At 27.3% G+C, this 12,985-nt stretch overlaps 1 protein-coding gene across 1 annotated transcript; it reads left to right on the top strand.

Moving 5' to 3' along the window:
* The first annotated feature begins 2,052 nt into the window (after positions 1-2,052).
* Positions 2,053-3,315, top strand: LOC136078207 (uncharacterized). The gene is made up of 2 exons (XM_065793431.1): positions 2,053-2,639; positions 2,749-3,315. The coding sequence occupies exons 1-2, from the start codon at positions 2,109-2,111 to the stop codon at positions 3,016-3,018; spliced, it is 801 nt and encodes a 266-aa protein (XP_065649503.1). The 5' UTR covers positions 2,053-2,108; the 3' UTR covers positions 3,019-3,315.
* The last annotated feature ends 9,670 nt before the right edge of the window (positions 3,316-12,985 follow it).

Below are 12,985 nucleotides of genomic sequence, written 5' to 3'. Positions count from 1 at the left end.
TATGTATTTTTTAAATATTTTTCTAAGCTATTAGTTAATGAATTAAAGGCTAAAAGTATCGGTTTATGATTTTTAGCCATTGAATCCATTTCTAACAGAGCAAAGTTTTTTAATTGCCAGAAAAAGTTTCCAATCATGACCTAAAAAATCAAAAAAACAAATTAAATTTCCGCTTTAAATTTTACTTTTTTAAATTAAACACAATATTTCTATTAACTCTACACTATTAAATTGAATTTTAACAAGCTCTACACCTGTCATTTAACTCTAAACTTGTCATTCAACAAACTCTACATTATAAACGTTAGATTTAACAAACTCTTCACTACCAATTTAGCTTTTAACAAACTCTACACTGTCAACTTATCATTCAAGAAACTTTATAAAATTGATTTCATACTTCTTAAAATCTTTTGATCAACTGATTAGCGAGTGGAATCAGAAGTAAGAAAATGGAAAGCATGATAAAGAGACATAACCAAAGCAAATGGTAACTTTGCAATGGATTGCATTACTGAAAGATAATAACAACAAATAAAATGAGAAAAAAAAGATAACCTCAAAAAATAACAACTACTACAAACTAAAATAAACAAAAGTAATAATAAATCAAATATTATAGTTGCTTAAAAATACAGTAAAAATTTACTTCCTGTTATTAAACTTCTCAATAACAAAATAATATCTAAGTACCCCTAAACATAGAAGTTCATATTACAACAAAATAATTTTAAACCCATGTCGGTTTCATATTACAACAAAATAATAGTTCATATTACAACAAAATAATTTTAAACCCATAGTGCATTAAAACAAATTTAATGCATGAACTAGCAACTTCTTATTTAACTAAAAGAGAACATGTAAAAAAGCAAATTAAAAGGAAAAAACTTATTAAACCAATTAAGAAACAAAATCGAGTTTATTAATTTTTTTATATGATGTCATTTTTTTTAAAAATAAACATCAAATTTGTCTCTTTTTTTTGTCTTTAATAACCTTTTCAGTTAACTTCCCATGCTTTAACATTAAAATAGGGACGAATCAAACTAAGGTCAACATTTTCATCAAGACATGCATCTGATTAAAACTTAACATCCTCCATAGAGTTGCAACTCAAAAAAAACTGTCCTAAAAACATGTTTTTAATGGTTTTTTTTGTTTTTTTTAGGTGTCCATTAAATTTTATATATCAATTATCCTTTAAAAAGTTACAGTGTCAGTAAACCTTCAAAATATACATGTTTTTTATTAAATGTAATGTATTTTACCCTATACAATATTTCTTACAAATTTATAGAGTTGCAACCCAAAAAAAACGGTTTTTTTTTTTCTTAAAAACTGTTTTTTATAGTTTTTTTTATTTTTTATTTTTTTAGTATTTATTAAATTTAAGGTATTAATAATACTTGAAACAGTTTCAGAGGCATTAAACCTTCAAAATATGAATGTTTTCTATTAAATAAAATGCACATTTAAAAAAAAAACAGTATTAAATATTAAAAAAAAATTAAGTAATTTTTTTAATATATCTCAAAAAAACTATACTAGTAGTTACTGGTTAATTGTAAGTATAACACTACTGAATGAATGAAATAAAAATGTTATTTCAGCAGTGTTATTTCATTCATAAAAATGAATGAAATATCACTGCATTGCAAAATACAAAAATTAACCAACAGTTATATAAAATTTACTTTAATGTTTTATGTACTTTTGTTTATTACTTTTGTAAAATTTTAATAGTTTATTTCTTTATTTTATATATTTCAATTTTAAACAGAGTTTAAGATTGAAATTTTAACTAGTTTTAATTATTGGAATTTAAAATTGAAATAGTTTGGTTTATTTTGAAGATTTAATTTTGTTTTTTATAAGTTTTTTTATCTTGGATTCATTTGAGTTTAGAAAATTTAAATCATTTTTTTCAAATGTTTATTCAAATTGAATTAGATAGCTAAAATTTTATTTATTCAAAAATTATTCAAGTAAATAAAAATAACACAATAACTAAGTTTGTATAACTAATGAAAAAAACTTAATATTAAACAATTTTAAAAATATTGTTTATATTTATTTAAAAAAAAAAAAGAAATCTAAAAAAAAAAATGCCAGGCAGAAAGAAATGTTTTGTAGCTACATTGTTCAATGAGGCACCTTTAGAATCTGGAGGTTCTAAAATTCAACAAGTTATATGCAAATTTTGCAGCTTAAAGCTATCAAAAAATGGCACTCGAATGACCGAGCACATTGCAAAATGTATGAAATGTGGAGATCAAATAAAAAACAAATATTTGAACGATATGCCTTTTAAACAAAAGAAAGTTCAAACTGAACTAATGATGGAAGAAGATATTCCTGAAAACTTAACTATTCAATGTATGGAAAAAAAGGAAAAAATATGTTTATCATCTGCTATATTGCAAATTCCAATTGAGTCTTTCTTTCGAACCCCAAGCTGTTGTGGAAACCAAAGTAGGTCTACAACCCCTAAGTTTGGAGACTGTAAGCCAAATAAAACCAATTCAGATAAGCCTCCCTTGAAACGATTGCATTCTTCAACAAGAGTTCCATTCACACCTCAGAAAAATAAAATTGCATCCTACATTTTCTCGGACAAAATGACTAATGAACAAATAGTAAGAATTATATTTAGAATATTTAATACTTTCAAATATTTAGCAAACTTTATTTAGTACATAAGTAATTTTTGTAATAACAATTTTTGTAAATTTCATGTTTTTACAGGATGAATCGCAAATGGATTTAGCACGCGCTGTCTATGGTACTGGGTGCTCATTAAGAGTTTTTGAAAATAAACTATGGATAGACAACTTTGCAAAATTGAGACCTGCATTTAAATTACCTAACCGTGATATGTTGTCTAATTCCCTACTTGAAAGGGTTTATAATGAAACCTCAACTACCGTTAAAGAACTTGTGGGAACTGTTTTAAGTGTAGCAATTTTGTGTGATGGGTGGAGCAATATCAGGCAAGGAAAATATGATTTAAAATAGTAGGACTATTTATCTACGTTCTGATTTGTGCACTAGTATAGGAGTATCCAATACCTAGATACTTTTAAACGTTATATAACAAAATTATGTAACAATGTAAGCTACACATATATAATTTAGGTGCATTCTAACTTCATGTGTATAATTCATAAATAATAAAAATCAGTAATAAAGATAGATTTTACTATTTACAGGAATGAAGGAATTATTAATTTTGTTGTAACGGTACCTCAACCTATATTTTGGACCAGCATAGAAACAGGTAGTCTTTTTAGATTAATTTTAGTTATCATGTCTTCAGAATTGTCAGATAGCAAGTTTTATTTTATATTCTCCAAAGTTGTAAAGTTTTTCAAAAATATTTAAATTTTTATAGTTTATTATAATTATTAAACGTATAACTCTTTATTTAGGCGCAGAAAGTCATACTGGCGAATATATGGCAAATATAGTTAAAAAAATAATATGCGATGTTGGACCTATGAAAGTTCTTGGTGTTTGTACTGATAATGCAGCCAATATGAAAAACGCATGGCAACTAATAGTTACTGAATTTCCTTACATATATCCTTATGGATGCCTGGCATATACCATAAATTTAATTTTTACTGATGCGAGTAACTTGAAATCAATAGCAGATTCCCAAAGAAATTGCACAATAGTGGTAAAAGGGATAAAGAACTCTCAAATTTTATCAGCTTTGTTAAAACAACATCAGCAGAAATCAGGACAAATCATTCAACAATCACTAAAGCTTCCAGTAACAACTAGGTTTATTAAAAATTAATTTTATAATAAAACTAAACATAAAAAATAAAACATAAAAAGTATTATTATAAATTTTTAAAAAATTTATATTACATTATAAATCATGATACTTAGTATGGAAATAACATTAGGCAAATAAATATTTAATTATAAATAAATATATTTTTCTGATGGGCTTCAATTATACATTGTATGGAAAGTCTTTATAACAACAGATTAGCACTACGGGGATTAGCTATTGACGATGAAGCAAAATCTCTTGCTAAGCCTATTCAAAACCTATTGTTGTCAGAAGTGTTCTGGGATAAGTAAACGGAAAGTTAAGACCCGGACTGTTGCACGATACGGGTTCAAATCCTGCCACCGCCAACTCAGCGCTTGAGTAGTACTTCTGTACGCAAAAATGTTGGTCAATAACGGACGCTACTTTGGATTAGTCTTAATGACTATTTGTGGCTGTTTCTATGCTAAGCCAACAATATCTTTGGATAAAAACATTCTATAGAACAATATAGCATGAAAAATTCAAATAAAAAATAAAAAATAAATCAAATCCGATAAAGTGGATGGGTTTATCAAGTTATTAAAACCAATAGCCATAGCCATTGCAGCAGTTGAAGGAGATAAATTAAGTCTCTCCATTGTTGCAAAAACATTTTCAGATTTAGAAAAGTCTTTTCAGGACAATATCCTTTGCAGTCCAATTCTAAAAAGCGAGGAAAATGCTATGATGGAAATTTCACATTCGAAACATTCATCTTGCTGCAAATTTAGTGGATCCACGTTATAAAGGATGTCATATCTCTGGAGATGAAATGATGAGTATTTTCAGAATATAATCCTCATTTAAATTAATTGAAAAAAAAGGAAATTATATTTAAAATGAATTAAGATGCCTTATTTAAAACATCTTCTTTAGATTGATGCCATTGAAACGCTACATAAATTAGGAAAAATGGATTCTTCTATTAAAGAATGTGATGACAAAATTTTGGGTGAGATTATAGATCAAACGAAGGACTTTTTGCAAAACCTTTTATATGGGCTTCAGTAAAACATTCATCTCCTGTAAGTTGGTGGAAGGGAATATGTTGTTCTTGTGCTCCAATACTATCAAATATTGCAAGTAAAATTTTATTACTTCCACCAACAAGTGCTGCAGTCGAAAGATCATTTAGTAGACAATCTTTGATCCACAATCAAAAACGGAATAGATTAACAAATGACAGAGCTTCAAAATTAGTATTTATATCACATAATTTACAACTCAAAAATCTAAAATGTAATGCAGAATCATCAACAAGTCAAAGCCAAGAATTTTTTCTGGACAATGGTACTTCACAGAGTTTAGAGTCAGAGGTATCATGTGACTCTGAAGAATACGGATTTGACTTTACAATAGAAGACCTTAATGAACAAGAAAGCCAGAATACAGAGTCTTTTGTTAATTAAAAATAATTTTTTATTTATTTTTAAATAACAAAAATTTTTAAAATTACTATATATTTATCATATATCATGTTACTATTATATATTGTATTACATTTATAATAAAAATAGAAATTAAATAAAAGTAAATAATTTTCTTTAATCTAAAAAAACAAAAAAAACTATAAAAAACAAAAAAAACACAAAAAAAACATGTTTTTTTTGCAAAGAAAACACAATTAAAAAAAACGGTTTTTTTTGCAACTCTAATCCTCCACCTCTATTAGCTTAGCCTTATGCCATTTCTATAACTTGTTTACAAACCATTATAATATAACTATAAAACAAATATACATGCATCAAAAATAGCAAAAGATCTATTTATAAATGACTCCAAATTTTAAGTTTATCTAGAAACGTTTAATTTAATCAGACAAACACATTTTGTTAAAAGATGTTAGTTGTTTACAGTCTGCTTTTAATATGTTTTTTTTCTTTTTAGGAAGTCCAATTACAGTTAGATTAATCCCTTTGGAACAACCCCTTTTTTAAAAAACTGCTGGCCTTTTCATCTCTAAAGTAAACAAACAACACAATAGTAAAAAGTGTATTTTCCGACCAACTTAAACTAGAAAAACACTTATGCAAAGAGCTTGTTCCAATCTCCACTTTGGTAATAGCAACACAACCATTTCCAATGTTTATTTGATCTGATTCAGGACACTCAAATAGAGTAATTTGTTCTTTCATGGATTTCACATCAGCACATTGATTTTGATTAAAATATACTAAATCATTTTGTGCACTTGTTGACTGATGATGCAAATTTGTATTAAAAACCCTCAAAGGAATGAAGTGATGTTAGCATAATTTCAGTCAAAGTAACTTCTTTTCCTTTTTCCCAATAACTAACTAACTTTTAAAGTATTTTAATCCTTCTTTCAAAATGAACATTTCCAACTTCATCATATCAGATTTGCAAGTTTTGTGGCAGAAGACATGGTTTTTTTAAATTATTGATGTTGTGTTAATGTTTTTTTATTTTTTGTAAACTCTGTTATTGTAGTTATCAATTTAGCATAAGATTCTGTGTTAGTTTTTTTTCAAACACAACTATTTTTTTAACAATGTTCAACAGACCAGAGAGCATCGCATAGATTCTCATCAAATAAAGATAGTTCAAGTACTTTCCTGAGGAGAAAAAAAATGCAAGGTAAGCACATAGATAAATGAAACAAACAACTGCAATTACCAACTGAAACTACTATTTTCCCATCAGCAAAGTTACATTCCTCATTTTCATTACATAAAATTTTTTCTTTGCTGGCAGCAAGCTGCTTACACACTAAGTCCGCAGCGTATGTTGTTAAAAAAGAGCAGTATTGAATTTCTGCAGACCTAGGTGGAAATAGAGCTTCACTTCTTTTTAGGATAGCATTTGAAGTTGTATGGTCTTTTTCTGTACGAATTGCAGTAAGTATTGCATAAAATTCTAAAAATTCTTCTAATGAGCTGTATCTAGTGATAACTGATTTAAACTTTGGGTTTAAACTTTCTAACCTGTTGTTTGCGGTATTAAGAAAATTTTCAGAAATGAACTTTATTCCCATTACCCATTCATTTCGTATACCATGCCAGTTAGAATTGTAATATTCAAGTACTGGGAAAAGAGCATCAGATTGAAGTTGAGTATAAAGAGTTGCATATTCATTTTCATTTCTGGAGTATGCAATTTTCTGCAACAATTCAAGACAAAAAATTCTTTGTCCTGCAGTTATTCCCAGCTTTTCACATGATTCTTCTCTTTTAAAACATCTCATGGTATGAAATAAACATTAGAATATTAGCATCATTGAACAATTTTTTTATAACATGTCTTTCTTGGATATCTTTGTCAGCCATTATAACACAAATATACCTTGATTCTGGATTTTTTTTTTTAAAAGAACCAAAAAAGAATGTCAAACTTGATACATCTTCTTCAGCTAAAAAATAAACAGCAACTACTTCACTCTGCTCCATAGCATCCTCATTAAGCATCAAGTAAACAGGCATTCTTAATTCCAAAAGCTTGTATGTTGCATCAAAAAAAAGGATCTCTGGGTAAGCATTGTATGCATTGAACATTAGTTGGTCTTGAAAAAATAATCCTTTAAACACCTTTGCATCGTCTGTAAAAATTTCAATCGTTGCTCCTGAAAAAAACCATTTCATTTACTAGAATGGTCAAGCAACACAACATACAATAAATATAAATTTTGATAATAATTATTTGATAATAATAGAATACAAATATATTTGAACCATACGATATTTTTTTAAGAATATATTTGACTCATATTATATTTTTCTTGGAGATCTTTAACAAACTTATCCAAGTTATTTCTTGTCTCTAAATTCTTTATTCTACTCTGAATATTAGAAAAATCTTTGAAAAGGACCACTTTGTTACCAGTCTATTCTGAAAGCTGCTACTTTATTAGCTTTCTGTTGGCCTTCAATTTTAGTATTTTTACTGCTTCTCTTTCAAAATCTTCAAAGTTTTCTTTGTTTTGGTAAATGACTGTATATATGTTTATTATGCATTAAAATTTCCATATAAAGTTTAAGTTAAAAAATACAACATTTCATTATAAAATGAATGTGCTAAACATATAAGATAACATAATATGCCTTGCTATTTTCTTATTTTAACTCTTCTCAAATTTATTCGTAACGTAAACATGTATTGTACACTTTTGACAATCATTGTTTCAGCAAATAAATAAATGTATCTAACTATAAATAATTTTAAGTGCTTTAGCACTTAAAATTATTTATAGTTAGATAGTTGGTGTAGTGGCGAGCAATCTACCACTACACCACTACCATTATATACAGTTGAAGTCAAAAAGTTTATTATATAAAGTATATTAGTAGAAATACCTTCAACCTAAAGGAAATAGTTAATTTTGAGCAAAGAAGTGAAATCAAAAATAAATCGTAATTTTCTAAAGCATAATTGATATTTTAAATAATCTATTATAGCATTTCAGGGACTACTTCATATCTAAAAACTCTGGATAATCTACTCAAAATATTAAAAAAAAAAGTTCAGAGTCTGGAGTCCCTATATTTTGACTTAGGAGTCTGTACAAATCAATAGAACTTCGCATCCCTGCTACCTATAACATCAAAGTATGCTAACAATGATATAAAATACCAACCCTAGTAGTTTATTACCAACAATAGTAACTAGTAAGTTGTTGAAAAATTTAATCTACAAATGCTCATAACAAATTCAACAACGAATATTAAAATACTAGCTGTCACGACTAGTGAAAAAACGAGTTTAGCGAAGTTTATTTCACACCTACCTCTATTTTTATACTTATTCAGTTATTTATCTACCATCTAATTCTTTACTTTAATGTTTTTTGAATAAGTGGTAGAAAAATAATTCATTTAAATATTGTTCTTAGAGCAAAAATTTTGAATATTTCTTTACATGCGTAGAGCTCATTAGAACTATTACTCTATTTCTTTTGAAAAAATGCCTCAATTAAATGAAAACACCTTCCTACTTTAAAGAAGATTATTGTCTTAAATGCGCAGATTAACCTTATTGATGTGTAAACACTTAACATAAGCATATCTAGCATAGATAGCAATTGCATGACATTTTTCAGCGTTTTTCAAAATTCTAGGCTTAGAAAAAAAATTTTTAACCATTCATCAAGACTGAATAGAATTTACAAAGCAAAAGAAGACCAAGGAAACAGGTCATGAGAAGCTATGTATGCCAAATTTGCTCCTTAATACATTTTCAATTTCTTCAACCTGGGCATATATATTTATAGCAAAAAAAATAAATATAGCAAAAAAGACATTTAATTGTTACAATAAAGTTTTAAAGTTTACTTTGCTACAGAAACCATATGAGCTAACCACTCCGCCACATAGACATGTTGGGATATTGCAATTATTTTTTAATGCTATTTGCATCCACAAGGTTGTACGGGCCACTACAGTCAAGGAGGCTACTTTTTTTAAAAAAAATTGTGGTTACAACCTTCTCTTAACTCTTTAACTCCCAGGGATTTAGTGGGGATTAAAATTGTAACTTTTCGCTTATGTCTATATTAATACCCTTAAAAAGTTTATACTGACTGCAGAAAGTTAATTATATAATTACTTTTATAAGCGTAATAAAGATTATAATTTTTTTGTTATCGTCATATAAGTGTAATAAAGATTATAGTTCATTTGTCACTTTTTACAGAAAAACTATACCTGGTTAACAAACTGATGAACAGAATTTATATAAAATAAAAATTTATATAAAATAAGTAATTTAAAAATCTTTAACAAAACTAAAGGAATATTTCAAAGAAATTTTTTTTGAAGAAAACAAGGCAATAACCAAAAAACGCAAAATTTATGTTTTTTGTTCAGCTAATATTATATTGCATTTATTGAACTTAATTGACATAAATTGAAAATAAAAATTATTACATTTATGTCACATAATAAATGTTAAAAATATATCAGAATGAAAAAATGCTTAAAAATATTCATTTTAAAAACCTTTTTAAACATATTTATAATGTGTTATAAAGTATAAAATAGTGTCATCATTCAAAAATCAATGCATTACAAAGCACACTATACTTAATGCAATGAATAATCCAAATTTAAAGTAAAATATATATTATTGATATTATATATTATATAATTACTTATATATTATATAATTAATTAGTTACTTTCTCTCTCTCTCGTTCTCTCATATATTCCAACATTTCCACCGATAGTAAAATATGCTAATCTTGTTTTTGACTCCTTAAATAAAAACTTACCAACTTTGAATTACCGCTTTTGTTTATCTTACTGTTAGCCTTTTTTTAGAACCCAGTCAACTAACTAATGCACACTGTTTGTAAACAAAGACTCGTTTAAGAATAATATATACAAAAAGGTTGTTGATTTAGCCTTGGTATTTGCAAATGCCTGGTGCTAATTGTTCCATTTTCGGTTGTGGTACTTCTCGAAGAAATAAAGGTGTTTCACTTTTTAAGATACCATCCACCGATGATGATTTCAAACCTAAAGACCAAATTTAAAAAAAAAATTGTTTATTTGCGAAAAGCATTGCAAGGCTAACATGTTAATTGTCAATCCAATTAAAACTACTCTTAAGCCTGGTTAACTACCTACATTAAATCTTCCAGTTAAAAGCTTTTCATTGCAATGCCTTTCTTCATGTTTGCTTATTCCCAAAACACGAGGATCAGCTTCTTCTATATCCCGAAAGAGATCAGCTCTTACTTCTATATCAGATGAAGCAGTTAGTAGTAAGTCATATAAGTCTTTTAAGGAATTGGTTAAACGTATTAGCTTTCAAAAACTTGATTGGGATATAAATGCTAGTGAAACTTTTTTTAAATTGAGTAAGATGGATGATGTTCACACTGTTCCGAAGTACGAAATTTACATTGATGATAGCCTCCCATTTACTATTCGTATATTTTTATGGCTTCTACCAGATAATCATGAAATATACTTGCATTTAAAAAGATCAATGTTTAATACAACTATTTCTAACCTTATTTCAATTTTGTTATTATATATGGTATGTCCTGGTATTACAAATAAATCAGTTAGTTCTTAGGGATATCTTATTCATGTTATAGCTAAAAAGTTTGAATTATTTAACAGTTATTCTTTACCTTTAAATCAAACAGAACATATCCGATCTCTTTCATGCGAAGTTATTATTACTAAGGATGAAATTTGTAAGGCATGCCAATGTCTTCAGTCTCAAGAAAAATTATCTTTTCAAAAAAATAGTGATAAATTACTTATTCCAGCTAAACTTAGAGCTCCAATTTCTAAAACTGCACCAGAACGTGTAAAACTAACTTTACAAAATAATCGTTTAAAAAATTAATTGCTAAAAGAGAACATAAAAGAAATGCAAAAGGAATTAAGTAAATCCTCTCATCTTGTCAGTGATGACCTACATAAAGACTTGGTTTCAATCAAATCAAAAACTTATAGGACAGGCACTCCATTTATGAAGCTATTTTGGTAAAAATACTTAAATACTTTAAAACATGGAATTCGTTATCGCCCAATGATTATTTGCTATTGTTTAGGTCTTGTTGCAAAGTCTCCTGCTGCTTATGAGGAAATTCGTTTTAATGAAAAAACAGATTCTGGATTTGTAATTTTACCAAGTCAAAGGCGTTTAAGAGACTACAAAAACTATATTAGACCACAAAGAGGATTTAACCATGAAATTGTCAATGAATTAAGTTTAAAGGTAAAGGATTTTTCTGAGCAAGAACGGTTTATCACTCTTTTATTTGATGAAATGAAAATTCAGGAAAATTTGGTTTGGGATAAGTATTCTGGTGATCTTATTGGATTTGTTGATCTTGATGATACAAATATTAACTATGCAACTCTTAACAAAGTTGATGAAATTCCAACACATATCCTTGTTTTTCTTGTGAGAGGTATTGTAAACCCTTTTAAATATAGTTTTGCAAACTTTGCTACTACAAACATCCAAGCTATTCAATTATTCCCCTTATTTTGGAAGGCTGTTAGTATTTTAGAGCTTTCATGCAATCTTAAAGTAATTGGTACAACAAGCAGTGGTGCCTCATGCTATCGCAAATTTTTTAGCATGCATTTTCATATGACAGAAGAATAAGATATTAATACAAACGTTAAATTTATCTATCGCATCAAAAATAAATTTGCTGATCGTTATATATATTTTATAGCTGATCCTCCACATTTGATAAAGACTGCTCGAAATTGCTTTTTTCATTCTGCATCAGGTAAAGGAAGATATATGTGGAATACTGATAATCACATTTTTTGGAACAACATATCTGAATTATTTTATAAAGATCTAAACTGTGGCCTTCACACTTGCCCAAATCTCTCCTTAGAACTCATTAGGTTAAGACCATTTTCCAAAATGAATGTAAGATTAACAGCTCAAGTACTTAGTTCATCTTTTAGCACTGTTTTAAAGGCATTTGGTCCTGTTGAAGCCTCTAGAACTGCTGAATATTGTCAGATGTTAAATTATTTTTTTGATTGTGTAAATGTGAAAAACATAACACTAGAACAAAGATTGCACTAGAAATCAAAATCAATTTTCCAAGCCATTTTAATTGATGTATGATGAAAGGCTAATATGGTTGACTGAAGTCTTTTTAAAATACTTTGAAGATTGGAAATTGTCTATAGATCAAAGACCTGGAAATTTTACTAAGGCGAATTGGGGGAATATGTTTTTATCTTGGCAAACATATGAATGTACTTTCAAACCAATTATAGGAACTAATAGTCTTGATAATAATCCTGAACCAAAGACCTTTACCTAAGAGAAATTACCACGCCGAAATTGGAACAAAAAATGAACTCATCAAAAGAAGGAAATTAAAAACGGCTATTTTCATAGCCACAAACCTTATAAAAGCATTATTTGTATTAAATAATTGTGTATGTGCGTCTATATATATATATATATATATATATATATATATATATATATATATATATATATATATATATATATATATATATATATATATATATATATATATATATATATATATATATATATATATATATATATATACTCATTTGTCCTTAGTATTTGCAAGAAGGGTTTTTAGTATTCAAGACTTGGGAACCCTTCTTGAAAATAGTGAGATTAAAAGATTAAGGTACATTGTTAACCTTTAAAGCTCTCTAGGAGGCTGAAAAG

This window comes from Hydra vulgaris, chromosome 03 (genome assembly GCF_038396675.1).
Source record: "Hydra vulgaris chromosome 03, alternate assembly HydraT2T_AEP".
Classification (NCBI taxonomy): Eukaryota; Metazoa; Cnidaria; class Hydrozoa; order Anthoathecata; family Hydridae; genus Hydra; species Hydra vulgaris.
Note: the sequence above shows the minus strand (reverse complement) of the source record. Positions and strands in the feature narration are given on the sequence as shown.

Bases quoted from the DNA above. Each gene is read 5' to 3' on its own strand.
- LOC136078207 (XM_065793431.1), top strand. From the start codon at position 2,109: ATGCCAGGCAGAAAGAAATGTTTTGTAGCTACATTGTTCAATGAGGCA. The intron at 2,640-2,748 runs GTAAGAATTATA...ATGTTTTTACAG, and splicing joins AAATGACTAATGAACAAATA to GATGAATCGCAAATGGATTT.